At 39.7% G+C, this 25,164-nt stretch overlaps 3 protein-coding genes across 4 annotated transcripts; 1 reads left to right on the top strand and 2 right to left on the bottom strand.

Moving 5' to 3' along the window:
• Nucleotides 1-2,864: 2,864 nt before the first annotated feature.
• On the bottom strand, nt 2,865-17,417 carry osbpl7 (oxysterol binding protein-like 7). 2 transcript variants are annotated; one of them, XM_034859593.1, is made up of 23 exons: nt 17,035-17,417; nt 13,350-13,520; nt 12,439-12,582; nt 12,292-12,345; nt 12,093-12,206; nt 11,860-12,012; nt 11,627-11,753; nt 10,394-10,512; nt 10,224-10,310; nt 9,671-9,694; nt 8,244-8,394; nt 7,935-8,038; nt 7,663-7,828; nt 7,131-7,277; nt 6,916-7,052; nt 6,455-6,592; nt 5,458-5,521; nt 5,232-5,310; nt 4,473-4,617; nt 4,227-4,377; nt 3,905-4,031; nt 3,662-3,784; nt 2,865-3,004 (listed from the first exon to the last, which is right to left on the bottom strand). In XM_034859593.1, the coding sequence occupies exons 2-23, from the start codon at nt 13,476-13,478 to the stop codon at nt 2,896-2,898; spliced, it is 2,592 nt and encodes an 863-aa protein (XP_034715484.1). In that variant the 5' UTR covers nt 13,479-13,520; nt 17,035-17,417; the 3' UTR covers nt 2,865-2,895. The 2 variants fall into 2 exon arrangements, with proteins under 2 accessions (XP_034715484.1, XP_034715485.1); XM_034859594.1 differs by lacking the exon at nt 9,671-9,694 and having other exon boundaries at nt 10,233-10,310.
• A 637-nt stretch (nt 17,418-18,054) lies between these two features.
• Nucleotides 18,055-21,252, bottom strand: mrpl10 (mitochondrial ribosomal protein L10). Its single transcript, XM_034859695.1, has 5 exons — nt 21,135-21,252; nt 20,756-20,925; nt 20,260-20,424; nt 20,001-20,145; nt 18,055-18,650 (listed from the first exon to the last, which is right to left on the bottom strand). The coding sequence occupies exons 1-5, from the start codon at nt 21,223-21,225 to the stop codon at nt 18,412-18,414; spliced, it is 810 nt and encodes a 269-aa protein (XP_034715586.1). The 5' UTR covers nt 21,226-21,252; the 3' UTR covers nt 18,055-18,411.
• A 531-nt stretch (nt 21,253-21,783) lies between these two features.
• Nucleotides 21,784-24,922, top strand: pnpo (pyridoxamine 5'-phosphate oxidase). The gene is made up of 7 exons (XM_034859687.1): nt 21,784-22,007; nt 23,038-23,162; nt 23,246-23,345; nt 24,134-24,187; nt 24,279-24,407; nt 24,492-24,562; nt 24,741-24,922. The coding sequence occupies exons 1-7, from the start codon at nt 21,819-21,821 to the stop codon at nt 24,904-24,906; spliced, it is 834 nt and encodes a 277-aa protein (XP_034715578.1). The 5' UTR covers nt 21,784-21,818; the 3' UTR covers nt 24,907-24,922.
• The last annotated feature ends 242 nt before the right edge of the window (nt 24,923-25,164 follow it).

The raw sequence follows: 25,164 nt of genomic DNA, 5'->3' as shown, positions 1-25,164 counted from the left end.
CCCCCCCCCCCCCCCCCCCCCCAGGCAGCATGGACAGGACCTTAATGTTGGGAAATAACATCTACAGAAACAGTTAACTGAATTGATAAAATATGAAACAATTATATAATTTTATAGTTTTGTTATCGGTGCCTGATCAATATGTCAGGGTTGGACTACATGGTTGAAACGCTGGTTTAGATCTGTTTTCCTTATTAAGGTTTCACATGTCGACTTAAAATCCAAGCTTTTTTCTGAACTGTGCTGGTTTTATCTAATCGTGTCAAGACTGCAAAGAGGACAATCTGTCTGACGGTTCAGTCTTCTACTGGAACATTTAAATAACAAAGTAATTCAATGGTAGCAAAGGGTTGATTTTATGCAGGAAAAAGAACGGGAATATTGTTTGTAATTTTCTAAAAGATATGGTAAAAAATGTTTCTATCAGAGGAAATGGTGACGATGAAGGATGAAGGTGCATGAAGGTGTGCGATGGACAATTCTTGTTTCAAGTGCAATTAACAGAAAACAAATTACTGATGGCATTTCAGAAACAATGAGAGCAAAGTTTGACGTTGTCACTGGCTTATTTATTTAAATGTGCTGTTGGTTTGTGTGGTGATTCCCTCCAGCAGCTCCATCACACAGCAGCGACATGCTTTCAGACGCCTCAGGAACAACCCCTACTGGATATCTCAGCTATTACTATCACCTTCAGCAATCCCTGATGTTTAACCTCTATTACCTCCATTTCCCATGAGTCTGTGTTTCCCTTGAACAAATATTTCCCTCGGTAAGAGAACAAAAGACTGTGTGGGAACTGTCCTTCCAGAGTTTTTACTGTATAATATTGCTTTAGAGGAGTGAAGGAGGGAGATGAGGTCGAGCATGTTATTTTTGTGTGTGTGATCCATGTGCACTGTTTGTCGAGGGAAGCTTAATCCTCCTGACTCCTTCAATAGAAGCGTATAAATTGCAAAAATAAGATATGAAGATTTCTGAATGAGGAAAACTGTTATTTATTAAAAGGTGGCATAACTGTGTATTGTATTGTTGTTTTTTTATTCATGAAATTAAAGCTTACACGTTACCTGTCTTGTCTGTTTTGATGAGTTTCTGTTATTTAGTGGAAGTGGAACTTTTGACCAGCTGAGGAGGAAATTGGTGAAAATTAATTTGTGCCATAATGTCGATTTCAAACAAAAGTCTTACTTACCGTGCGTTTACATTGACCTGCAGCCAAGTGTAGTTTTCATAAATGAATTGACACATGCCACTGACAAATAAAACACAGTTGTGATGTCAACAGTTTAATGAACATGTACTTGTTTCCAACCAGTTGGATATTATATTCACTATCAATGGCATAGAAATACAGTTTCATATATTATTATAAATATCTGTATATACTGAAAGTTGGTTATTGTCATTTGTTAGATAATAAATTACATGGTACAGTACAGTGGTACAGTAAGAAATACACGTTATAATTTCCCAAGTCGCAAGGTGTCACCTTCAAATATCTTGTTTTCTCCGACCAACAGTCCAAACACAAAAATATTCAGTTAACTATCATGTAAGACAAAGAAAAGCATCAAATCATCACATTTGGGATGCTGAAAGCAGAAAAGGTTTGCTTAAAAAAAAGAACTAATCAGCTCTCAATTCATATTCTGTCGATAGACTAATTATCCTTCATCTGGCGCCGGGTTTCTGATGAAGTTCTCCCTCTTTTAGCTGTTTTTGTCTCTTCCAACTCCTGAGGAAGATATATGTCTCTTTATCTGCACAAATGCTCCAATTTGTTCACCAGCTAGTCTCTAACCCTTGTGTTGTCTCCCCGTCACAATGGAAAATCTTTTTTTTCAACACTTTTGATGTTTTGACATTTAACACTACATAACACTAACTTATTAACTTTAGTTTTAGTTATCATTGGAATTTATGGTCAATAAACCTAATTTATAGGAAATTATACCTAATGTTTGAGTTAGAAACGCAGAATTTATTTAGACTAAATGTATGCTGATGGATAACCACAGACTGGAATATGTCAACTTTTACTCAATGCTATTTCAAAACCAATTTAATTTGTTTAAAGGACGCTTTCTGACGGGTTTGGCTGAACTAAAACAGTAAAGTTGTAGCCGGACGGATGAACAATGAGCTGAAAGTCACTGTGATGCTGACGGAGGCTGCAAATTCTGGTGATAATTGATGATAACTGTAGATTTAAGGTTCTTATCTTTAATGTGATTTAGAGGAGCATATTCCCAAACCAATTTGTAATACATCATAGTTGACCCTGCTAACCAAAGCGACTTACAATAAGTGCGTTCAACCATGAAGATCCCACACACAAACCAAACAGTGGCTGGTGCCCAATTTGCACAGTTGGTAATCCAGCCCTAACTGTAGCATAAACCTCAGAAGAACAAACAAGTGTACCCGTCGTAAAACGTTAAGTAAACTGGCCGAGAAAGAAGATGTGGTTTTAATAAATGTTTACAATAAATAAACTAACACGATAGGTGTGTTACTAACCTGACTGTTCATGTTCATGCATCTTTTCTGCAAAAAACTGTGAAATTCTCAAAAATATAAACATATACTGTGTATGTGTTGACTGAAGTAGTCTAAAAAAACAAAAAGAATGATAAAATGCATTATAAAAGTGATCGTGATGACCAGTTCACCTGTGCTGGATGCTGGGCGACTGACTGGTCTGAAGGGACTACAGGGTCTGAGGGGTCCCATGAACCAGTCATGGGCCAACAGAAGGAACGAGAAGAGAAACCAGCAGCACCATCTCCACTCTGCACGTTTCTCAGAGCCGTTTATCCGCCCTGATGTTTCTCTCTCGCTCTCTCACTCACGTGGGATTGTTGTCTGGCGTCGCTCGTCGCCGTCGTCTCATCACCAGACAGTTATATTTTCAATATTAGCAAAACCTGGATTCTCTCTGAGCTTCCAGTACGTCCCGTTTGTCAACCACACGTCCCGTCCACAGGAATCTTTGGCTTTTCTGAAAAAGAAAATAATCATTTACAAACTTGAATTTTATACAATTCATGTATTTTCACAAAAACAATGTGAGAAGACCATGTGGTATCTTGTTTTCTGCTGTACCACCATAAATCAAATTAACATGCATCTATAGGAATGTAAGCATACTGAGTAATATGGAAATGAACTTGCCATAGTACGGTTTATTAATCAACCATTTCATTACATTTTCACGCAAAAATGCCAGACATTTAATAGTTGCAGGTTCTGAATTGTGAGAATTTTCTTTGCTTCGTCATCACATTAGAGAGAATTCAATACTGATATAATAGTTTGGAGAAGCTGGCAGGAGTCTGGACACAGAAGCTGAGCGATGTACTGCTGTGGATGGGGGCAGCGGCTAAATGCATTTTAGACACCTAAAAAAAACACTTTAAGTGAACACTATTTAGCATGTTTTCACCGCAATACCTTGCCATTATCTCCGCTCTCTTTAAAGCCACAAGACTCCTTTGACAAAAATAGTAATTTTATCTCCCAGAACACAGGAGTTGCAATGCCTCAATCAGTTTGTTTGTATGCAAACTATCCCTTTAAAACATCAAAGTTACTCACTTTGTTGTGACAGGAGGTAATTGTTTGTCCATAACCAGGATTTTAAAGCAATTGAACTTACTTGAAAAAACGTGGAACATGTTCTTCCCCCAATTTGGAAAGCTCTTTTCTCCGCTCCCTATGAAACTCCTCTATCTGATCTTTCTTTATGTCTGCTTCATCCACCTTTCCATCCTCCAGCAACCTATAAAAAGCAGAGGAATTTAAAGAATAATTTTATACTATATCCAGTTTTTTTGTGACAGTAAATTGCATCTACCATCCTTGTATTATATGTTGATATTTTCTCTCCAGCTCGCCTCACCTTTGGTCTGGGCGCAGACGACTGTCTGTTGGAGGAAGGAGAGGCTTCAGGTCGGGGGGGAGTTCATTTAGCTCCATGGCGAAGGTGGAGAAGCCATAGTACAGCATGTGATCCTTTGGCTGGGGATCTGTGGGGTGACAGAAGCCTCTCCGGTGAGCTGCTGCACAACCGTGACGCCTGGGTTTATGCTGATTAGCAGTTTTGGCAACAGGGAATGTTTCCATTTAAACCCTTAACCTCTAAAGTAGAATCTTAAAAACCTTGAGGACAAACACGTCAGCAAACATGTCCTCGGTCTTTCTTGCAATGATCACACACTCACTTGGCTTCCAGACACATTTCGGAGTGGGCAGGGTGTCACAGTAGATGCCTTCGTGCCACAGACCTCCGAACCGGTGAATGACACTCCCACTTTGGTCCAGGACCGTGCCCTGCACTTCATTCCTGTTTGTGTCTGAGCCCCAATAACGGGACTACAAAAACATGAAAACTTCTCAGTCAAAACCCTAATTATCCAATCAAAGAAAAGAGAAAAGAGCTGAGTGGTGCAGGAAGTCGTTTTGTTCACCTTGACAAAGGTGATCTTGCAGGTGCAGACGTTGCTGTTGAGGTTACGGATGGTGACCTCTCCGTAATGCTCGAGATAACGCTGCTGACTGAAGACGTTGTGGATACAGGTCACTACTTTGTTCCACTCATAGTGGTCACCATACCTGGACAAAACATCAAATGTATGTCAGCTAAACTAAAAAAGAGAGTTTAGAAAGTTTAGTAGTTTAGTTTGCTGGATTTCTTTGTTTCATTTTTACTTTGTTAATTTAATATATTTCCATTCTGGACTGTTGGTTGAACCAAATGAGCAACTACAACAAAAAAATCCTATTTTTTATTGAGCACAAAAGTGACGTACAGAAAATAATTATTAGATAAACGCCTGGTAGCCTAATGGTTTGGATGCATAACCTTATAAATGCAACATGTCATGTTTGATTCAAGCCCTGGACATTTGCTGCATGTCATACCTCTCTCTCTCTTACCCATTCTGGGTCTCACTATTCTGTCAACTGTCAAATAAAGTTAAATTTGCCAATGAAAACCTTTTTGGATTTATTTTGGAAAACCTAAATTGTGCTAGTACCACATCATGATGTATACACGGCCAAATACTATGGCTCTGGTTTGTCCTGATTGTGTCATTTTAAAACGAGGATATTTATGAATTCATGTCTCATTGATTTCTAATGGAAGGAACCTTCATTGCTTCACATAAAGTGTGATGTTTACCTACATGTAATGGCCAGTGTGGTGCAAGGTGTAGATTGTTTACCTTGGAAGAGTGACATTCACCATTCCTGTTGGCAGAATCTCCAGTGACTTCCCCCAGAATTTATTTTTCCATCGCTGGTCTGTTCAAGAATATAAATAAAAGAGTGTTGTTGGGAATATACATTATAAGCAGCCGTAACTTTTGCCTTGACTACTTGACTTCGACCACTGACTGAAACACAAATCAAGTATTTGTTGTTGTTTTTTTTTTTAAAGAAGAGTCTCACCTTGCCAAAAGGTGAAGTTCTCTGACTGAGCATGACAGGCAGAGATGGGGGGATGATGGCAGACCTGGTAAAGTAACAAAAAGTCTGTCAAAAATATAAAATGGATACGTCCACCACACTTGAGTGTGGAAGAAAAAGTAAAAGAGATAGTAAAGTAAAATGTTATCTTCATCAACGAGACTGTTGCATATTTTATTATCTGTGCATTTGTACTAAAAAGAGCACTGCACCAATGTAGCAGAAGAACAATTTTTTAAATTGCACACACTCTTCTTTTCCTGTCAAGACCTGGTTCCTTCTTCACCCAAAATGCAACTCTAACTGCAGACAGTTTAGTCAGACATAGGTGTGTGTTATGCTCGTTATGCCTTGCAATAGTCGGATGTAGCCTGGCGCCTCCAGCCTGCAGCAGAGATGAGCAGCAGGCTACAAAGGTGTGGAAAGATCACATCTTGCTAACTGCATACCTCCAGATATTTTTAATTATTAACTATCAATATTCCTGCCATGGTAAAGAATTTTTGATCACATACTATGACATGTAATCAGTGATATTAACAGAAGTCACTGTATCATAAATCTTATATGGCTTCACTTAGGAATATGCATCACTGTAAAACTTTGTGCTGTATTGACAAGATATTGTTCAAGAAATAAATTGCTTTGTCAAGGACTGACATTTAATTACCTTTCCCTTAATTGCTATCAAATTAAAATAAATTATTTGTGTTTTTGATAGCATGATTAGTTACCACCATTTAATTAAAGCAATAAATCACTCAGTGTTGATTTGCACAGCTCTGTGTGGCTGAGCTGCTCACTTACACAAAGGGATGATTCATCTTAATTTACCAAGAGGGGATTAAATAGTAACTCCTCATCATCTTTTCCTTAATCGTAGAAGTAAGTCAGTATGGTCCCCTGTAGTAGCCACTCAGAGCTGTAATGATATTCCTGAATAAAATATCATATAATAAATGTCCTGTTTGTGAGATACCTGCTCACTGATGAGGCGGAAGCCCTTGTCCTCTCTGATGCACTCGTAGGTCTCCCCCAGCACCGGGTTAAAGGGCTTGTAGCGGTTTCTGAATGTTACAGGGGAGTAACTAGAGATAGCGAAGGCAGCAATGTAAACCTGTAAGAGATCAAATACAAGTTTGTGTTGTTCTAACTCAATCCAGAGACAATTGGGAGGATGAGGCTGGGAAAAGACATTGTTGGTTGTTGTATATCCCTGATTGCCATCGTATGTTTATATGTAAATATACAGTATATGACAAAATCACTTCATTGCTCATGTAACGGCCTGTAGCTGGAAGAATCCCTGTGCTGAGTTCTGAATTATACTTCTAGGAAACGCTATTAACTGCTTAGCCGGTACAGAATTAGAGTTGCTACAACATCATTAATGACTATCTGACTCAGTCATATTACATAAATGTGTGTGAATAGTCTTACCATCCTCTGGTAGGGGTCCGATGTGTTGCTAGCGATATCCAACAGCTCACTGTACTCCAGCTCTTCACACAGCCTCTGCAGCAGGTTAACGGGCTCATTGAGAGCAGCAGGCATGGACACTCGAGCCAAGTCTTTACCTAAGGAAATACACTGCACATGAGGAAACTGCTGTTTCAAAAATAAAGTCTGTGTAACAGCAGAGTGGTGGGACTTGCCTATGTTGTTGTAGAGAATAGCCATGAGGCCCACGTGGCTGTTGTCAGGACAGTGAGCAGGCAGCGTCGTTCGCCGCCCAGTGCTCTTGGGAACAAAGCTGTTAGGAGTCTTGGAAATGCTAGCACGGTACTTCCGGGTGGCCAACGCTGTAATGTTGGTGAAAGGAAGTAATATTAGTCAAAGCAAAAGGACAGTTTGATATTTCTATTCAGGAAACAACAAGAACAATAGTCTGCTGTAAGGTTGTATTTAGGCACATATTAGCTGGGGCGAACTCTAGCCATCCCCCTTGTTAGCCAAATAAATCAAATACATGCACCTTGTTAATTTAAACACACATTGGCATATCAGGAATTGTCTTAATGCAGAAATCAAAATAGTTTATATAAAGTTTCCAGGCGGAAAAATAAATCACAATTCTTACTGTAAAAACCTATTTTTGACATTTCAGATTCCTTCCTGTTTGTGTACTGATGCTGCTGCTGAAAAAAATCATTTTATTGCAGAAATGAAGGTCCTACATGTACCCACCATGTCCTTCCTCTGGCTCAGAGTTGGTGGTGCTTCCATCACTAAGTCCAGACTCATCAGACACCTCAGAGGAACTACCACAAAAGATGTCGCTGGCGTCAAAATACTCTGCAGCTGAATCGGCTACTGAAGGAGGCCCATGGGAGGAATCCCTCGCTGCAGCAGGCTGCCGACGGAGGAAAGAGAATGAGGATCAAAGAAAACCAGCTATCAAAGTCCAGAAGGAAATACGTCCCAGAGAATCCAGATGACAGGTTCAACATGAATCATACCTCAGTGGTTTTAGACTGATGGATGTTGTTAGATTCCAAGACTTCCTGCAGCTTCTGCCTCTCCTGGGACAGGGTTTCATGCACGGTCTTCAGCGAAGCAAGCACTGAAGAGGAATAAGAACAAAAGTAGTTTCAGGGGAAATTTGGATGCATATTCATTTCAGATTTCTATCAAATGGGCGTTTGTAACATTTTACCTTTTGCATAATCATCTCTGTGGACTCACTGTGCTTGTCCTGCTCATCTACATATAATACTACCTTGTATGAACCCTGTCTACCTGTGTGCATGTTTCTGTTTTTTTCTGACCTCGTAGCGATATGGTGCAGATGTCCTGTTGGATTTTCTTGCCCTCCGGTGATGTGGCACTAGGAGGGGACAGCTGTGAGTAGACGTAGTCAGGGATAGAGGGGACTGATGCACCGAGGTGAGGAGAGCTGCCCAGGTGACTGGAGGACAGCTATGAAAGTGAACATAGGAGAATGGAAGTTGGTTGATTCAATGGTTTACTTAACAAGGTCCCTTGTTATGTGACAATTTGGATACAAAGGCGCAGTAACTTTCTGGAGTCTTGTTGTCATCAGCTAAAAAATACTCCTCCCCATAAAACCACTCAATTTGCTATTTCTTTTATTACTTCTGTTTTAGTATTGATATAATGTGTAAATTAGTTCACTTTAGAGGCATTAGTAGGCAGATTTTGTAACAACTAAACAGAGCCAGAGCTGTTTCCCTCTGTAGGCAGTCTTTATGCTAAGCTAAGCTATAGCCAGCTGCTGGTGGTAGCTTCATATGTAGCGTACAAACATGAGAATGTTATCAATCCTCTCTTTCAACTCTAGCTTTGGAGCACCTCATCTGGCAACGGCTTGAATGTAACGGACATCCATTAATCTCTGGTAAAGTTTGTATTGTTTTATTGTTGTTGCATTGTGTTGTTTTATTGTTGTTGCGTTGTGTTATGTAATAATCATCCTGCTGAAATCAATCAATCAATTGACCAAAATGGATTATAGTCCTCATTAATGGTAATTAGTTACACCTGTGCTTTCCCCGCAAAACCAATACTATACTGTGAAGATACAGTACATCAATATCATAATAGTCATCTAACCAAGGACTTATTTACATTTGGAAAATCAGGTTAACTGATTGTTTTAATGGCTTGAACCTGGACCTGTAGTACCACAGTCCTAAGGTATTATATGATGAAATCAGGTCCTGTTTGTTTGGTAAGTAAAGAAAGCGTCAGAGCTGCAGTACTCCGACTAGCTGGCCGGACAGACAACCAACAGCACTCTGGTTTCTAAAGAACATGGTTTGAAAACTAGTGAACTACTAGAATCTAAACTAAACGCAGGATTACTAGATTGATCTATTCATTTACTCACTCCACAAATCCAATTAAAATTTGTATGCTCTTTTCTGTGGAAAAAACAAGATACTATACTGTATATATATAGATAGATATAAATACACACAGTATATATACATACACTGGTATATAAAATGTTTTGGAGGTTAAATAAGACTACTATGAATATACTTGGCTAAAGCACACAGAAACATTTTTCAGTGCAATTAAAACAAAAGAATTTTAACATTATAATCTTTTTTTATGTCCATTATTTATGCAGCCACAATCCATTATCAGGATTCTACAACAACAAGTGTGTAACTAAAAAACATTATATCATATTTATGAATCAAATTGTCTCTGCCCATTGCCAACTCACCGATTTAGTAATCCCACGAATAGGCTTTGGATTAGAAAAAAAAAACTTAAAAATGTTACAGGAGGACTTGAATGTCAAATACTTAAGAGTCTGTACTCGATAGTCAGAACCTTAAAATAGCAGAAACAACCATTTGCTTTTATAAAGAAATAGTGGAGTAATGGTGTCCTGGTGTCCCTCTGTTTGTGTTGTAATCTGAGTTTCTCAGTTCTTTGTTTGATAGCCGGTAAATGTGACTTTATGTAAGTGCCTTGTGCGTCGGTATCTGTCGTTAAGGGGCCGTGACAAAGTGTCAGTATTTGACGAGTTGGGGAACTGTCTGTGAGTGTCATGTGAAGGCAATCCTAGCCAATACTGTGTTTCATGAATATCGAATACAGACCCTTTAAACCCAAATAGTTACCAATAAAAAGACTATTTATGGTTTCAATCAATAACTAATTTAAATCACCTTAAAACATTGCTATCAACTGATATTGCATTAATGTCCAAATCAATGTAAAACAGTGCCCGTCATGTCTTTTGGTCTACATTCTAACTGAGAGTAAATTACCTTTCTTACCATTCCCAGGGATAATGTGCGAGAGTGGCTCCACATCTTCCCTGACCTCGGCTTCTTCGGCTTCTCAAGAGAGATATTCTGGATCAAAACATTTATAAATCCTTTTAATTTCATGTGATGCCGCCCAGAAAGAAGCTGCTCTAAACTGAACCGTACTCTACCTGCGTGCTAATGATGCGCTTCAGGTCTCCGTTGGTGAAAGCCTGGCCCCCCTCCAACATCTGCAGCTTCTGGATTAAGCGGTTTAGCTCAGTAAGGTCCAAATGACAACGGTTCAGCTCTGGAAGAAAAAATGAGCAGTATATTCATTTATTGAGTTTCTGTCACTGATTAATTAGGTAAGATTTGTGTGGTCATGATTACAGTTTACGGTGAAAAAGATTCCACAGAGACAGCTGTGTTGGAGCTTTTAAACGGTGAGAATGATTAAAGCGTCATATCATGCTCATTTTCAGGTTCATAACTGTATTTTGACGTTGTACCAGAATAGGTTTAAATGGTTTCCTTTTCAAAAAACACCATATTTTTGTTGTACTGCACATTGCTGCGGATCGTCTTTTCACCCTGTGTGTTTTGGATCTCTGTTTCAGCTACAGAGTGAGACATCTCAATTCTATACTATCTTTGTTGGGAGTCGCAGATGCTCAGTAGCTCGGTAAGATCTCATCAGCTAGATAACTCTGTCTCCAACTTTGGTCAGTCCAAGTCAAGATTAGCTGGGAGACTTCTTTTAGACGAGGGCCACTTGTGGAATACCTGCAGAACACGGACATGGAAGTAGTTCTTTTGGAGATTATCTTGAAATAGATTTAGTTGTAGCAGTATTTTGCCATTGAAAACGAGCTAGCATGCAACGGTTAGCCACCTCGTCTCGGCTAGTGATGTAGAAAGTAAAGTCAGAGGACATTCAGAAACCAGATCTCACTCAAATCTGCATTGGTGGTTTTGTTCCAAGTTTTTATGCGTGTAGAAGATGGGCACTTTAATGATACTCTTTGATTCAGGTTGACACAGTAAAACCTGACATTTATGCTAGTTTTTAAGTTTTTGATCAATAAAAAACTACACATTATGTGTCGTGCTAGTAGCAGCTAATGTAGCCTTGGGTCTCTAGCATGCAGCAGAGATAAGGAGCGGGTTGAAGAGATCTCTTAAGCTCACTTCTTTCTACTTCAACACTAGGGCAGTCTTTGACTAAAGAAATTCTTAGTCAACACCTAAATGATTTTGCACAGCTTCCTCTGGAGATACAATAGGCTTCACAGCTCCCCTTTAAATAACTTTGATAATTTACTAAGACTATGCGGACATTATTTGAAATGTGTTTCTATAATGAGACTTTTTATTGTTTTGTGAATGTTGTTTCTCTGCATTTGGGAATATATGGCACATACCTTGAACACAGGAGTCTGGGTTGTGACTTTGCTGCAGCCAGGCCGACACTTTTCTGTTCACAGCATTGTTATCTGAGGGCAGCACTCCTGCTGGTGCTCCGGCTGAATCCACCATGCCTGCAGATCTCTGGTAACGTAAATACAGAGGGGAAAGGACACAGGACTTAATCGGAGTCACTTGTAAAGATTGTTGTGTGGTATGATTGACTTTTTATTGCTTATTTGATAATCACCAAATCTCCATTTTTCTGAGCTTGTCCGGCTGCAATGCCAGGGGACAAAGTCTGGAGGAAGCTGCTGGGACAATGAGCCGCCTCATGCTTCTTGTACAGGCGGTGGGCTTGTAGCTTGGTTGCCCAAATGTAGAAGACTTCATGGCTATTTGCCTTAGAGAGAAATGAAAAGTTAAAGATATGTCTTTCTAATCTAAAGGCACACATTGTTAGTCTGAAAAATAACTGTTTACCTTCATGTGATAGAGGATGTCTCCTGCATCCAAGTCAATCTGATTTGACTTCTTGTTTATCGACATTACTGCGTGGCTGACATCTAAGGAGCCCTGGAATCTTCCCCTGGAGACCTTCAGTGGACACAAGGTATGTTTAAGTGTTTGAATCTAGTTTATATAATATCCTATGGAAAAAAATAAAGTAATGTTTACTCACATCTTGTTGATTTTTGGAGTAACGCAAGTTCCCTGCTTCCAAGACAAAGTACCGCTGAAAAAGAGATCAAACATCAAATTTTTAAAAACGTTATTGATAAAGTCAACATGTTGGCATACAAGATGACAGAGAGGACGGATGTCTCACCTTGTGCCAACCTTTGAGTGGCCACTTCCTCCTCTTGAGGAGATATCCTTCACAGATACCCGGGGGGGTCATGTCGTGAGGGTTATCGCCTCCTGCGTTCATTTCTACCTGAAGGTCGTCAATCACTTCCCAGTCTTTGATAATCTATAGACAGCAGGAAACCCAATTTTATTTTAAGGTTAATTGGTAAAATATCTTTTTTTTTGTAACTGTTTTGACCGTTGACATGCAAACAACAAAACAAAACAAATTGTGTAAAGTTCACGTACATACAATACATAAATACATACATACATACATACATACATAGATACACACATACATACGTACATACAATGACTTAACATGGTCAGTTTTCATGAAATGAAAATAAATTTGGATAAACTGACTTTGTCTCAAAAGCTCAAGGCTCTTAGGCAAAAGTGGATCACTAGTACTGTAGGTTGCAATACCATACGCTAAAAATTGTGATTATATGACATTTATAAACTGGTATTCTTTATTTTTAGACTCATTTAAATGTTGTTCTTTTCTGGGTAAGACCACAGAGGAATAGATGTATGCATGACACAATGGAAAGGGAAGTTTGGGGTCCCCTACTGGAGCTGCTGCCCCCGCGGCTGAAGATGGATGGATGGATGATACAATGATGAAGATCGTGTTAATTTTACTGTGACATTTACTGCTTTTAAAATTAATAGACTAAGCATCTCTCTTACTAATCTCAGTGGTTTCATGCAAAATGATGAACTATAATTCAGAATGAAAACAGAGCATCTAAAACTGCAACAAATGTCAGGATGTTATTTTGAGGAAATGTTAACTGACACAAAGCAATGGCTTCCCTTTTAAAAAAGAACAACAATATACATAGACCTATAATCCACTTCTTCAGGTGAATTATGACTTACCTGTCTGGAGTGGCGGGATGACACAGTGCTGCTGCTCCGAGAGGGGGATGGCTTCCACGTCGGTGTAGACTTCTCCAGGCCGCTCGTCAGCGATTGGCTGCGGTTGAGTGACGCTCCGTATGAATCCATTTCAAAACGCGGACCTCAGACTCCCCTCCTTGTTGTGATCAGCTGGTTTTTGAGAGATATATGAGATACATATTCCATTATTAATATTAAATTTCTAGATGGTATTTTGACAAATAAGAACACACATGAAAGCAGCTTTCCAGATTCTTTTTTCAAGAAGAAACTGTAGAAAGAGAAATGTTGAGACTTCTGAGGTTTTTCATGCTGAACTTATAATAAGAAGCTTATCAGCACATCTCTGGTACACACAAGATTTAAAGTGGCGATTCTGCATGACTCTTTGTGGAGTAACTTAGTTTCACAGATCTGTAGAATAAATCAACTAACTGATTAGGCAACAAAAGCATGTGTGTCAGTCGACAAAGTATTTCTTGGTCGACTGCCAGCCCTTGTCCGACATGTGCCCCCAATTTGCTGTGACACGCAAACACTATGCAACAAAGACAACAACTGTATATGTGCTGGAAAACCAAATCGGACGCTGTATTTAAAGAGAGGCTTTGCAAAGAGATCAGTCACTACCCGCATCTCTAAAATTAGATTTTAAACTATATGAAGACAATCAAATGTGTAACAATTCATGGAGGGAAACTGCACAGAGTTTTGGGAAAAGAAGATGTGCATGTGCAGAATACTTCTTCCTGTAGACACTATTCTACTGTGCATGTGTGGAATGCGTCCTCCGGAAAGTACCCAAAATACTACACGTCCATGGTGCCTGCAGCTGCCCCTAAATTCCTCATGCAATTACCTTTTGTTTTTTTAAGGGAGTCAGCTCTTACTTTACAGTCTTACTTTAATCAAAAGTTGGACATGTTAAGCTTGATATTGTCCTTCATAAAAATGACCCCCGAGGATTTGACATGAGAAACATGAAACCAAAGTGAAAATGTCAAACAGGCTCAACAGAGCAGGAGACGTGTTGAGACTGTCTGTAATCCAGTTACCACCTGGATACACTTCGTAGATCCTGGATCCTCATCTCACTCTGAATCTTAAAGTCCCCCACACTGAGCATTTCAGTGAACGGAAAACTAATTATTCTTCACAAATTCAGACAATTGACATATTTCTACATGAATATGACTAGATAGTACTTTGTTTACAGATCATTATGCATTAGCAACTCAAACTTTAAAGTCTAAAAGTCTAAAAGTAAGCAAATAAAGAGAACTAGTTTCAGTTGCCAATATTTTCCTTTGAACTATGCTTGAGGTAAAAACAGGAACAGGCTCTGAAGCTGTAGAGTCATTCTTGTGGTTACTTTGTCACCGAATAATCTGTTAATCTTGAGTTTTTGAACATGGGTGGGGTGGTTAAAGAACACATAAACGCCCTACAAAATGCTACAAACTGACACCACATCCCTGTGTGACATACTGTGTTTTGGAAAGTTATTATGGTCATTTTCAATTACATTTTTAGGTGGTGCTGTTGTGCAACATATCAGCATTCTTGATATTTTGAGAAATTGTTTTTGAAATATTTTGAATGTAAATATTATTCTTTTAATGCCAAAATGCTGATTAGTTTAGTAATTAAGGCTCTTGTTTATAAAACTGGAGGCAGTTCCTGACACAGGATACTGTGTGTTTTGCCCGAGCTGATCTTACATACTGTACAGTGTGTGACACGGCAGCCAATACCGGCTGCAAGGAGAGGATTACTAACCTCGCCTAATTGGTTTTTCAGGGGTTGTTTTTAGCCGCTCGGACATGGAGGAACATGAGGCAAAGAGCACTGACACAACATGGCTACTGCACATGTGCAGACCACAATCAGAGCAGGACAACAGTTGGAAATTCTAACCTATCAAAGTACTTGTAATTCACATGTTAACATTAAGGTGAAATAATAATAACATTGAGCAAAATAATGAAAATATGCAGTGCAATTCAAGAGCAGAATGAACACAGTGTAGTATTTTGATGTCACATATTTGTTTTTAAAAAGACAACTTCCTCCAGAAAGGCAACGTGTTTGTGAGACAGTGACCCTTTTTTTGCCTGGAGAAAACTGGACATTTGTCTTTTAGGCTTTCCTACAGACATTTGCAACCTCTATGTGTGCATATAATTTGCAAACCTTATTTTATTTAACAAGTTAGGAACCCAAGGAAATTACTTTTCCAGGTTAAGGTTTTATTATTCTGTCATCTGTATTTAAACATCACAGAACACTGTCTTTGTGACAGCATCAGTCTGCAGAAGTGAGAATAAACGAGTCCGTGAGAATAAAGGCCAGGTCAATGGAACCTAAATGAATGGGGCGTTACTTCCAAACTGATCTCCCTCTAAATCTGGGCAGAGGCAGCTCGGCTTGCGCTTATGTAAGGCCAGGAGAGGATGAGTAACTGACCTCAGTGATGAAAGCATGGGGTGGAAACCGGATGAAAGGATTTGCAGGTTTCTGAGCTTGCTTACTCAAGAAGGAGCATAAAGAATATTCTACAAGTAAAAAAAATAAATAAAGCGGGTTTGATCTCACTAGATGGCGACAAAAGTTATATTACACTGTCCCCAAGGCGTCGAGAGGACAAAGCAAAACTTTAGATTAGAAGCTTTGGTGAAACTAAAAAAGGGTCTATGTAACTCAGTTTTGCAAAACTTCTATTTAAAATATAAAAAATCAGTCATCTACAGTACAAGTTTCTTAATTACATTGAGGTTGAGCAATTTTACTCCAAATAATTTGAGTCAACTTTTAAAATGCAGTGAAGCATTTAAAGGGCTGTTCAAAAACAATCCAAATAGACAAAGGTTTTGTGGTCAGAATCCTATGCTACCTCTCGTTTGACCCAGAAGAGAGCAGATATGAGATCATGAGCTGAAATGAGAGCCAAAAAAACAACAAGTCAACCAAGGTGAAGGAAGATTCCTGCAAGAGGATGGCGTTAAAATGCAGAGATTATGACAGCTATAATCTTGCTTTTTGGAATACAAACTGCAGCCAATAAACGATTACTTGAGAATAAAATATTTATAAATGAGGTTGGGACTGTCTCAAACTTTCAACATGCAGTACACATATAAGTGAGGATTCAATGAAATTACAAGGATGCAGTTTGTAAACCAAAATCAGAGGTGAGACGAGACAATCTACCATTGTCTCCCAACAGCTGTAAAAGTGTGGGCTTGTTGGCAGAGTAAGGAGAAGATATGTCACTTATTTAAAGACACTATTAACTGATAACGTAAATCAGGAGGAAGCTACACTGATATGTTTCAGTACAAATGGTTAGTATGAGCAGCCAGTCTGGTTTTATGTGTTACACAAGTCCTTTAGGGTTCATGAATCATCCAGAACTGCCTCCAAAGACCATTAAGATGTCACTGTCACAGCACACAGAGAAGAGGAACTTTGGACTGTTTCAACTAAACGTTTAGTAGTATTTTATCAATATGAAGACGATGCATTTAGGCAGAGAACCCTGTTAATTACATGTAATATCTAAATTATATTAAATATTTTGCGGGTTTGGTTCGGCTATATATAAGGATTGAATATAGCGTTTTCTAAGCGAGCTAATGTTTAAACTCCAAAAAAGAAGTCTTACCTGAAATTCCCCTCCGACTGTCATCATCTGCTGCGCTCCTCTGCGCCGGATAAATCCAACAGGTGTCTCATTGGGTGTTAAAGAAACTGCGGGAATTTAATATTTACGAAGATTTTCCATATCATACAGTTTATATAAAAATGTGAAACTACATCTTACATGCAGAGATAATCACTGACTCTGATCACATAATCTCACCGGCCGTGCCCTCTCTGTCGGTACAAGAGCTCCCTCAAATCAAAGGAGAGCTGTGCGTCGCAGGCTGCGCGCGCCGTGCGCAATGCGTCCTGGGCATTATCCGCATTAGCTGGAATTACACCGCTACTAGCGGGTATGTAGAGCAGGCTCGAGTAAATCTAGACAACCTCCACTCACTCTCCACACCTGCCATAGTAGCTCTGCTTTAAAGCAAAGGATGGGATCTTAAATATGGGCTCAACATACTAGAAGTGACTTGATTTAGAAAATACGGTATTTTAAGAAAAAAGTATGGTTTCAAATGTGTTTGTCTTAAAAATATCAATATTTGTTGATATGGGTTAATCATTGTCGATCAGTCAGTGCAGGTTACAATTTGAGGTTTATTTACCATCATACCAGCAGCTCGTAAATGGTGCCACGTGTCTGCAGATCACATCATTTGTGATAAATATCGAAATAAATTAATTTACGATACCATGTACTTTACTTTTTACTGAGTGAAAATATGTTTTAAAAGAGTTTAAAGTTTAGACATCGCGTGTTTTTTAGAGTGGAGTGTTGCAGCGAGCGCCTCAGTAATGTATACCTCAGGAAGGCCGTCTGTAATAGACTAACTGACCCAGATTAACATGCTGTAATCTGCAGATTAGGATCTGTGACCACTTGTGTTTATTTTGGCTGAAGCGCTCTTTTATGATGCCACTGCTGCTCCTTTTCGGCTAGAGTTGCATTAAACTCAAGATAACAATTCAAAACTCAACTTTTAAAAAGTGTGTCTGCCAGATCTTTAACCCAAGAAATGACACTAAGCAATAAAAATGTGTTGAAATAGTTTATTTATATGTGACACTATAATTAAATAAAGGAGTTGCCTGGGCAACACCGTCCAAAACTTCCATTGAGAAGTTGAAGTCTTCTTTATTCACAGCAGCCACTGTGCTCCTATAGGTGGGCGCACACTGCATGATTTAGTCAAATTCAACTGCTCCAGTCAAGTTTTTGAAATTGAGTAAACCACCATCTTCTTCTTCTTTTGCAGACTAATCTTAAAGGTTAGCCTGGGACGTTGGTACTAAATCATAATAAACCTTAAAGTATGCATCCAACCCAACAGTCCATCGTCATTCCAGGCCGCTGGAAATCTGCAAGGCAACAGTCCGAGTAATTTCTGAAGCTTTACGTGGCCTCCGCTGCGTTAGGAGCGGCCTGAGCGTGGCCCTCCGAGCTCTGCTGTTTGAGGTATTGTTGGAGGAGTGCGGACAGGTGGGCCGGGTGGTGCTGCAGCATGGAGGCTGTGTGGGAGGTGAGCATCGTCAGCCCGCTGACTAGCTCGCCCTGGATAACAGCCATTGACGGCAGTTTGGAGTAGCTCAGCACCCCCTGGGCGGTCAGCAACGTGTTGTCTACACAGGCTCCTGTTGACAGGTGAGCAATGCAGTGAAGTTAAATAATCACATTCTGTTTTTCAGTTAAGATTTTAATGAAACACAATCCAGGTGTATTCATAATTGTGTTAATCTTCCTCTAATGAACTAGTCTAGATCCACAAAGTTTCGGGGGCTGGTGAGGTGCTGCTGGAAATTTTCGCTGGATGTCCCTCTTTTTAGGCCTGGATGTCCGTTATCTTCCTCTTTCTTTGCGTTGTGATTTTAAACTCCGGTGAATTCATGAGGACTATGGTTACCTGGTCCTCAGGTCTCTGCAGGGAAAATCCAGACAGCTAGCTAGACTATCTGTCCAATCTGAGGACTATGGTTACCTGGTCCTCAGATCTCTGCAGGGTAAATCCAGACAGCCAGCTAGACTATCTGTCCAATCGGAGTTCTCTGTTGCACGACTAAAACAACCTTTGATTGTACACATGTGGCAGCGTCATAATGTCCCGGGCTTAGCACCGCCGAAGACGATTGTGATTGGTTTAAAGAAATAAACCAGAGCGTTTTTTTCCTATGCTATCAAGGCTGTGCAGACTAGCCAGACCTTCCTCCACAGTGCTGTGAAGGAAGGTCTGGCTCACAATTAGTAAATTAAGTGATTGACTTTTTAAAAATATTTCAATATTAGTATATAATAATAAACTGACAACATCCCAAAAATAAATGACCAAACATTTGCTGGCTGCAGCTTCTCAAACGTGAGGATTCTAAATTCAGTATTTTTGGGACTTTCCGAGTGTTAACAACATAAAGTCGATCGCTTGCAGTGTTGTAACAACATTGGGACTTCAAACATCGATACAGTATCTTGAAAACATCGATAATTGATATAATTTTCAGTACTCCGGGTCTTTAATGTATGGGCTTGCTTGTATCCTTTGCGTCACATGCTAATTATTTCCAAACCGCACTCCAGCTGTTTTCTTTGTCAACCAACACCAGTTGTGGAAACTCTGCACCTGCCGAGTTGAATGAGCTAACTGCACTACATTATAAAACAAATTTCAACTAAAAGATAATCAATTCTTTAAGTTGCTGTTACTATTAAAAGTCTTAATAGTTCTATATTTTGAAGTGATTGCACACACACTGTTAGGGTACGATATAAAGTTCCCACTTTTCAAGACTGTCTTGGGCATAAAATACCAAATCTGGATCAACAACCAAATCAAAAAAGGCATTTCTTGAACCACATCTCTGTGTAAATCCATTAGTAACCTCCTGGGTCTCTCTTGTTGTTACTCTTGGGCCATCTCTGTCATTATAAAATGATTACTTTGCTAAACCCCAATGTTCCTCCTTGTATTCAGAAACGGACTATAAACATACCAAGGAGCGTCATCTGTGGGCTGGCCCTCAGAGTCGACAGCATCTCCTTCGCTTTGGGCTCTTTACTCACAACCAGAACTGTAGGACCGATGAACAAAGGAGCCATGTTAGCGTAAACGCTGTCTTTCAGGAACGACCGCACCACCTGAAAAAAGCATGATTAAAGAATAGAATAACCTTCAATGAAAACTGAGATCACAGAGGTTTCAAGCTGTGTTGCATGTTCCATGTTTTAAGGGACAAAAGGAGGTTTGGTTACCTCGTTGGGGAAGAACTTGACAGCAATGCCATGTTTGTTGAGTCTGTTCTTGAGAATCAACATGTCTTCAGCATTACTGGCGCTGTTCTGGACCACAGCGACCATCTTAGAGTCCTGGAACACTTCGTTTAAATTTCTCTTCAGGACTGACATATAAGGGTCGTCCTGGTGGAGTAAAAGAGAAGATTTTGTCTCCCAGTGAAGTGGAGCAGGTAACATATCCCTCCTTTTAATCTATTACACTGTGTATATTGTTCCAATGAGCGCTTGAGGTTTAAGGACAATGGTGATGTTTTAAGCTATAGATATCATTTGAAATGTTTCTATATTCAAGCCAATGTGATACCTGTCTTTCTAAATTCATACCAACACAAGATTTTCCAATTTTTAGGAATAAAAATGTTTTTTTTGTTTGTTTGTTTTTTACTTTTAAAGCCAAAATTCACAAGCAGCTGCATGTCCGTCAGAGAAAGGATGCGCAGGGGACAGGTGTTACCTCCTGGACGTGCTTGGTTTGGGATGGATAGGCTCCTGGAGGAACGACCCGTGTAGGAGGAATGTACTTTGTGACAGCCATGAGCTTCTGTTTGAGGATGTGCATCGGTCTCCTGTGGCGGGTCACGGCCTTGGAGCCGTGCCGAACAGTCTGGGTCAGGGGAAGCCATCCTGAAACACACACAGTCTGTTAGACGTTTGCTGAGGCTGCCATGCTAACACCGGCTAACCGTACACATTTAGCTCATCTGCTATGCCGTTTAACTGAAGCGTAGCTAACACTGCTAGTTTAACATAGTTCTAGAAAAACAGTCAAGGGTGTATTAACTCGTTACAAACAGATAGCTAAAGCTAGAAATGCAGTATTGACTCAAAATTACCCTGTTTCGGTAATAATTTTCCACACAAGGTCGCTGCCATCTTTAAGAGGAAACAGTGTTTCAGGAAGTGACGACAGAACAAACGATGCATTCACTGTCATGTCGGAAGAAAGAGAATCACAACAGATGATTGTGGAAATCACTCCTAAAATTAATCAATCTAAACCGTTTCGGTGGTACTTGAATACACTGTTAGGCAATTTAATTTATAAAAGAAAAAAAACTACAGACAATTTTAGTGAAGTAAAAACTACAATATTTCTCTCCGAGATATAGCTGAGTAGAAAAAGCCTAAATAGCGGCATGAGAAGAAAATACTTAAGTAAACGTACCTTAAAATGTGTAGTTTATTAAAGCGCTTGTGTAAATGGTAGTTGCAGTTCACTGTTGCTCACTCTGTAACCTAGTTGGCGACCGTCTGGTTTTCCACTCGGTTGTTCCTGTAACAGATATGACTTGAATGCAGCACAACAAATCGATGTGTAGTTTAAATCATATTTTCTGTCCACACGATCTCATTTTTATGCCTAATTAAACCATATATGTGAAAATAGGGTTTTTAAAATCATGTTATCGCATGCAGTTTGGTCCGGTTACAAAACACTTCATGTTTTACACATAGACAGTTAAAGAGGTTTTACGTAAACGAGGATTAGCTGTTACGTCAGCGTCAGTTTGACAAGCATGAGGCGCATACTCAGTGCGAATGTATTGAGGCAGATCAGTTTATTTCGAAGAAATGCTCTGTCTGCTGGCTCTCTGACAGCGGGTCAACAACGCGTCTGTGCACTGAGTTTCTGCAGGAAATCATCGAGCGATCGCACAAACATGGACCTGAGTGACATGAGGAAGAAGTACAAGGGAGATGAAGAGGTGAGTGGCATTGAACAGACTGGAGTTCCCTGTGTTTGGGTGAAATACACTGATTCATGTACCTACTGCCCAATTTGTGTAACGACAAGGTTATCATGAGGTGTGCAAATAATGCTACATGTGCTGTTTTAATGTGTAATACAGCAGGTACTGTATGTTTGTATACTCTCCAGATGTGTGACTCTTTGACCTTTGGCTCATGCAACATAGGCCTAAAAAAGCTCACTGGATTAGTCATTTAAAAACACTGACATGGGTTGGCTCAACCATTCAAAGCCTTCATCAGGCTGTGTCTGTTTTCAGATGTATTTAGATAATTTACTTTAGTACAAGTAGCCTAATACCACACTGAATATATAAGTAGGGGAAAGTCTTGCACTCAAAACCTTACTTAAGGAAAAGTATGTATCAGCTAAATGAACTTAAAGTATGACAAGTAAAAGTAGCCTTTGTATTGTGCAGTAAAATGTTCCCTGTCAGTGTTTTCCTATTATATATGATATTTCTTGATTAATATTTCTGTTGTATTACTGTGTGTAGCCCTGTTTGCAGCTTTGAATGATGCCTTTTCCATCTGATCCTACAGGCTTTTTAAAGACTTTATTTAGCTTGAGAATGTCAATGTCATATTTATTTGTATAGCATATTTCCAAGGCAGAGGCCTACCAAAGTACTTCACAGTAAAATAGCACAACAAATATGAAACAGATACAATAGAAGACGCAACAAATAACAAATACTAAGAAAATAGAATACAACATTCATCAAGGCGGCTCCCCTGAGCCAAACGCTATTTCAAATAAATAAGTCTTCAGCAATGATTTGAGAAGTATGACAAGTTTCTCAATGAACATTTAACATCATCACATCTGGAGATGAACGGTTTTCACTGGACAAGAAGGGAAAGGCAAAGGGTCTAAAAACTAACTAAAGCTGTTGAACAAATGTAGTGGAGTAAAAAGTACAATATAAAAGTACAAATACCTCAAATTTGAGTTCCTCGTTGCATTGATATATGATTGATTTCCAGTGTTTTGAAGAGAGCCAGCTTGTATCTCTGGACCCAATCAAACAATTTGGAAACTGGTTCGATCAAGCCACGAAGTGCTCTGAAATCGGAGAGGCGAACGCTATGTGCATCGCCACAGCCACCAAGTAGGTACCACCGCCTCCTGGAAACACATTTACTTTCAGTTTTTCACTACTGTCTAATGTCAACCTTATTCCTGTCTGTACAGAGAGGGACGTCCGTCTGCTCGGATGGTCCTTCTGAAAGGTTACAGCGACGAGGGTTTCCGTTTCTTTACAAACTACGAGAGCAGGAAGGGTTCTGAGCTGGTACGTTGGTGCTGTCTGACAGCAATCGTCCACGTTCTTTGGGACATTATTATCCACTAAAATGGTAACTTTTAAACCAGTTTTTGAAGCCGATACTGAGATTTACAGTCGTCACTGCCTGAATTTCTGGTGCATCAGTTGTAACAAAACAAATTTAATAATGTAATGTTGATTTCAGCAAACTCTCAACAATCCCGTCAGCATGCTCAACACAGTAGAGCTGAAACCATTACTGCAATAATCAATTGAAGTCAGTGTTCCCTCTACGTTGATTTTGTGGCGCCCCACCATGGCAAAATGTCTGCCACCGTGGTTTGAGAAACAGGGCTGAACAATAGATGTAGTTGTCCAGTCTGACCTCACGTACTGTTCTTTTGATGTAGTTTATTGTCAAAGCGTTGGGTTTCTTCTGAGTCGACTAGCAAATGAACAGCTCCACCAAAACATCACTGCGGTGGGTCCATTGTACGTGTAGACCTGTTGAAGATGTTAAGTGTCCTATAGATCCTCAAAAAAACAGTTGTTGCTCCGACAAACCTGCCCCCACTGCTAAAAAATCTATAGGAAACACTGTGAGTAATAGTAAAACGCTGCATATTTTCTGATTACACCTTCTCCAATATGATGATTTGCTGCTTTTTTGTTTTGTTTTTTCTTTTAATTGTACATTTTCCATTTGGGGTTTGGCCTGTTGGTTGGAACAAACACGGCATTTGAAGATAAATTATTATATCTGAAGAATATTTAGTTTTGACTTATCAACTCTCTGAACTGTTCTTTGTCTGCAGGCGAGCAATCCACATGCATGTCTGGTCTTCTACTGGGAACCCCTGAACAGACAGGTCAGCATCTTACATGTGCTCATCAAATTCTGCCTTACTGAAAATGTTTCAATAGATTGCACCACCATAAATGTTTAATTTTGATGTGCAGATTCGCATTGAGGGTACTGTGGAGCGAATCCCCTTCCAGAGCTCCAGCGACTACTTCCACTCCCGACCGAAGAGCAGCCAGATCGGGGCGGTCGTGAGCCGACAGAGCGCTCCAGTTCCTAACAGAGATGTAAGAACCAAAGCTACACTGAGTTATTATGTAGGCAAATACATAAACGTTAATGGCTCAATTTCCACTGTCATTTCTTTTTAGTATCTAAGGCAGAAAAACGCAGAACTGGAGGAGAAATACAAAGACACAGATGTGCCCATGCCTGACTACTGGTAAAGATTACTTTTTGTTCTTTACATCAAATCAAGCCCTAAAATGTTCAAATCATGTAAAACGTGAATAAAATTTGGTACATTTGTTTTGCAAGATTCCATAAGTCACATAAAAAAAACAACAGTGCAACATTTAATTAAGGCTTTTCTTCATATTCTAACTGCCCTGTGTTACCAGGGGCGGCTACATGGTCAAGCCTCAGCTGGTGGAGTTCTGGCAGGGTCAAACCAACAGACTCCACGACCGCATCGTCTTCACCAGGCCGAAGGACGGAGAGTCCGAGCTGGGGGAGTTTCAGCACCCTGCAGAGGGAGGCTGGGTGTACCAGCGCCTGTCCCCGTGAGAAGCACCTCAGCAGACCGTCACGTGCACGGGAAAACAACTCCCTGGAAGTAACCGCTCATCTCTCGTTACTGACGGAAACCATTCAATGTTGATTAAATATGTGCTGCTGTGTGTAGGATTTATTAACAAGCCAAACCTCATTGATCGCCTTTTTTTGTTGATGTCAGTTTACTTTTTAACAGTGACTGCACTGTACAACTTTACATTTCCCACATATAATGAAATGAAAATACGCTGTGGGGTTTACAGAAAGAGA

Source organism: Etheostoma cragini, chromosome 21 (assembly GCF_013103735.1).
Source record: "Etheostoma cragini isolate CJK2018 chromosome 21, CSU_Ecrag_1.0, whole genome shotgun sequence".
NCBI classification, from domain to species: domain Eukaryota; kingdom Metazoa; phylum Chordata; class Actinopteri; order Perciformes; family Percidae; genus Etheostoma; species Etheostoma cragini.
The sequence above is the reverse complement of the archived record's forward strand: the minus strand, read 5'-3'. Positions and strand labels throughout refer to the sequence as shown.

Excerpts from the sequence above, each read along its gene's own strand:
- osbpl7 (XM_034859593.1), bottom strand. The coding sequence starts at position 13,478 with ATGGATTCATACGGAGCGTCACTCAACCGCAGCCAATCGCTGACGAGC. Across the intron at positions 12,583-13,349 it reads CATCCCGCCACTCCAGACAG|ATTATCAAAGACTGGGAAGT; the intron begins GTAAGTCATAAT and ends TGCTGTCTATAG. Across the intron at positions 5,522-6,454 it reads TCCGCCTCATCAGTGAGCAG|GTCTGCCATCATCCCCCCAT; the intron begins GTATCTCACAAA and ends TTACTTTACCAG.
- pnpo (XM_034859687.1), top strand. The coding sequence starts at position 21,819 with ATGAGGCGCATACTCAGTGCGAATGTATTGAGGCAGATCAGTTTATTT. Across the intron at positions 22,008-23,037 it reads AGTACAAGGGAGATGAAGAG|TGTTTTGAAGAGAGCCAGCT; the intron begins GTGAGTGGCATT and ends ATTGATTTCCAG. Across the intron at positions 24,408-24,491 it reads CTCCAGTTCCTAACAGAGAT|TATCTAAGGCAGAAAAACGC; the intron begins GTAAGAACCAAA and ends ATTTCTTTTTAG.
- mrpl10 (XM_034859695.1), bottom strand. The coding sequence starts at position 21,225 with ATGCATCGTTTGTTCTGTCGTCACTTCCTGAAACACTGTTTCCTCTTA. Across the intron at positions 20,926-21,134 it reads AAAATTATTACCGAAACAGG|GATGGCTTCCCCTGACCCAG; the intron begins GTAATTTTGAGT and ends TGTGTGTTTCAG. Across the intron at positions 20,146-20,259 it reads TCAAGTTCTTCCCCAACGAG|GTGGTGCGGTCGTTCCTGAA; the intron begins GTAACCAAACCT and ends TGCTTTTTTCAG.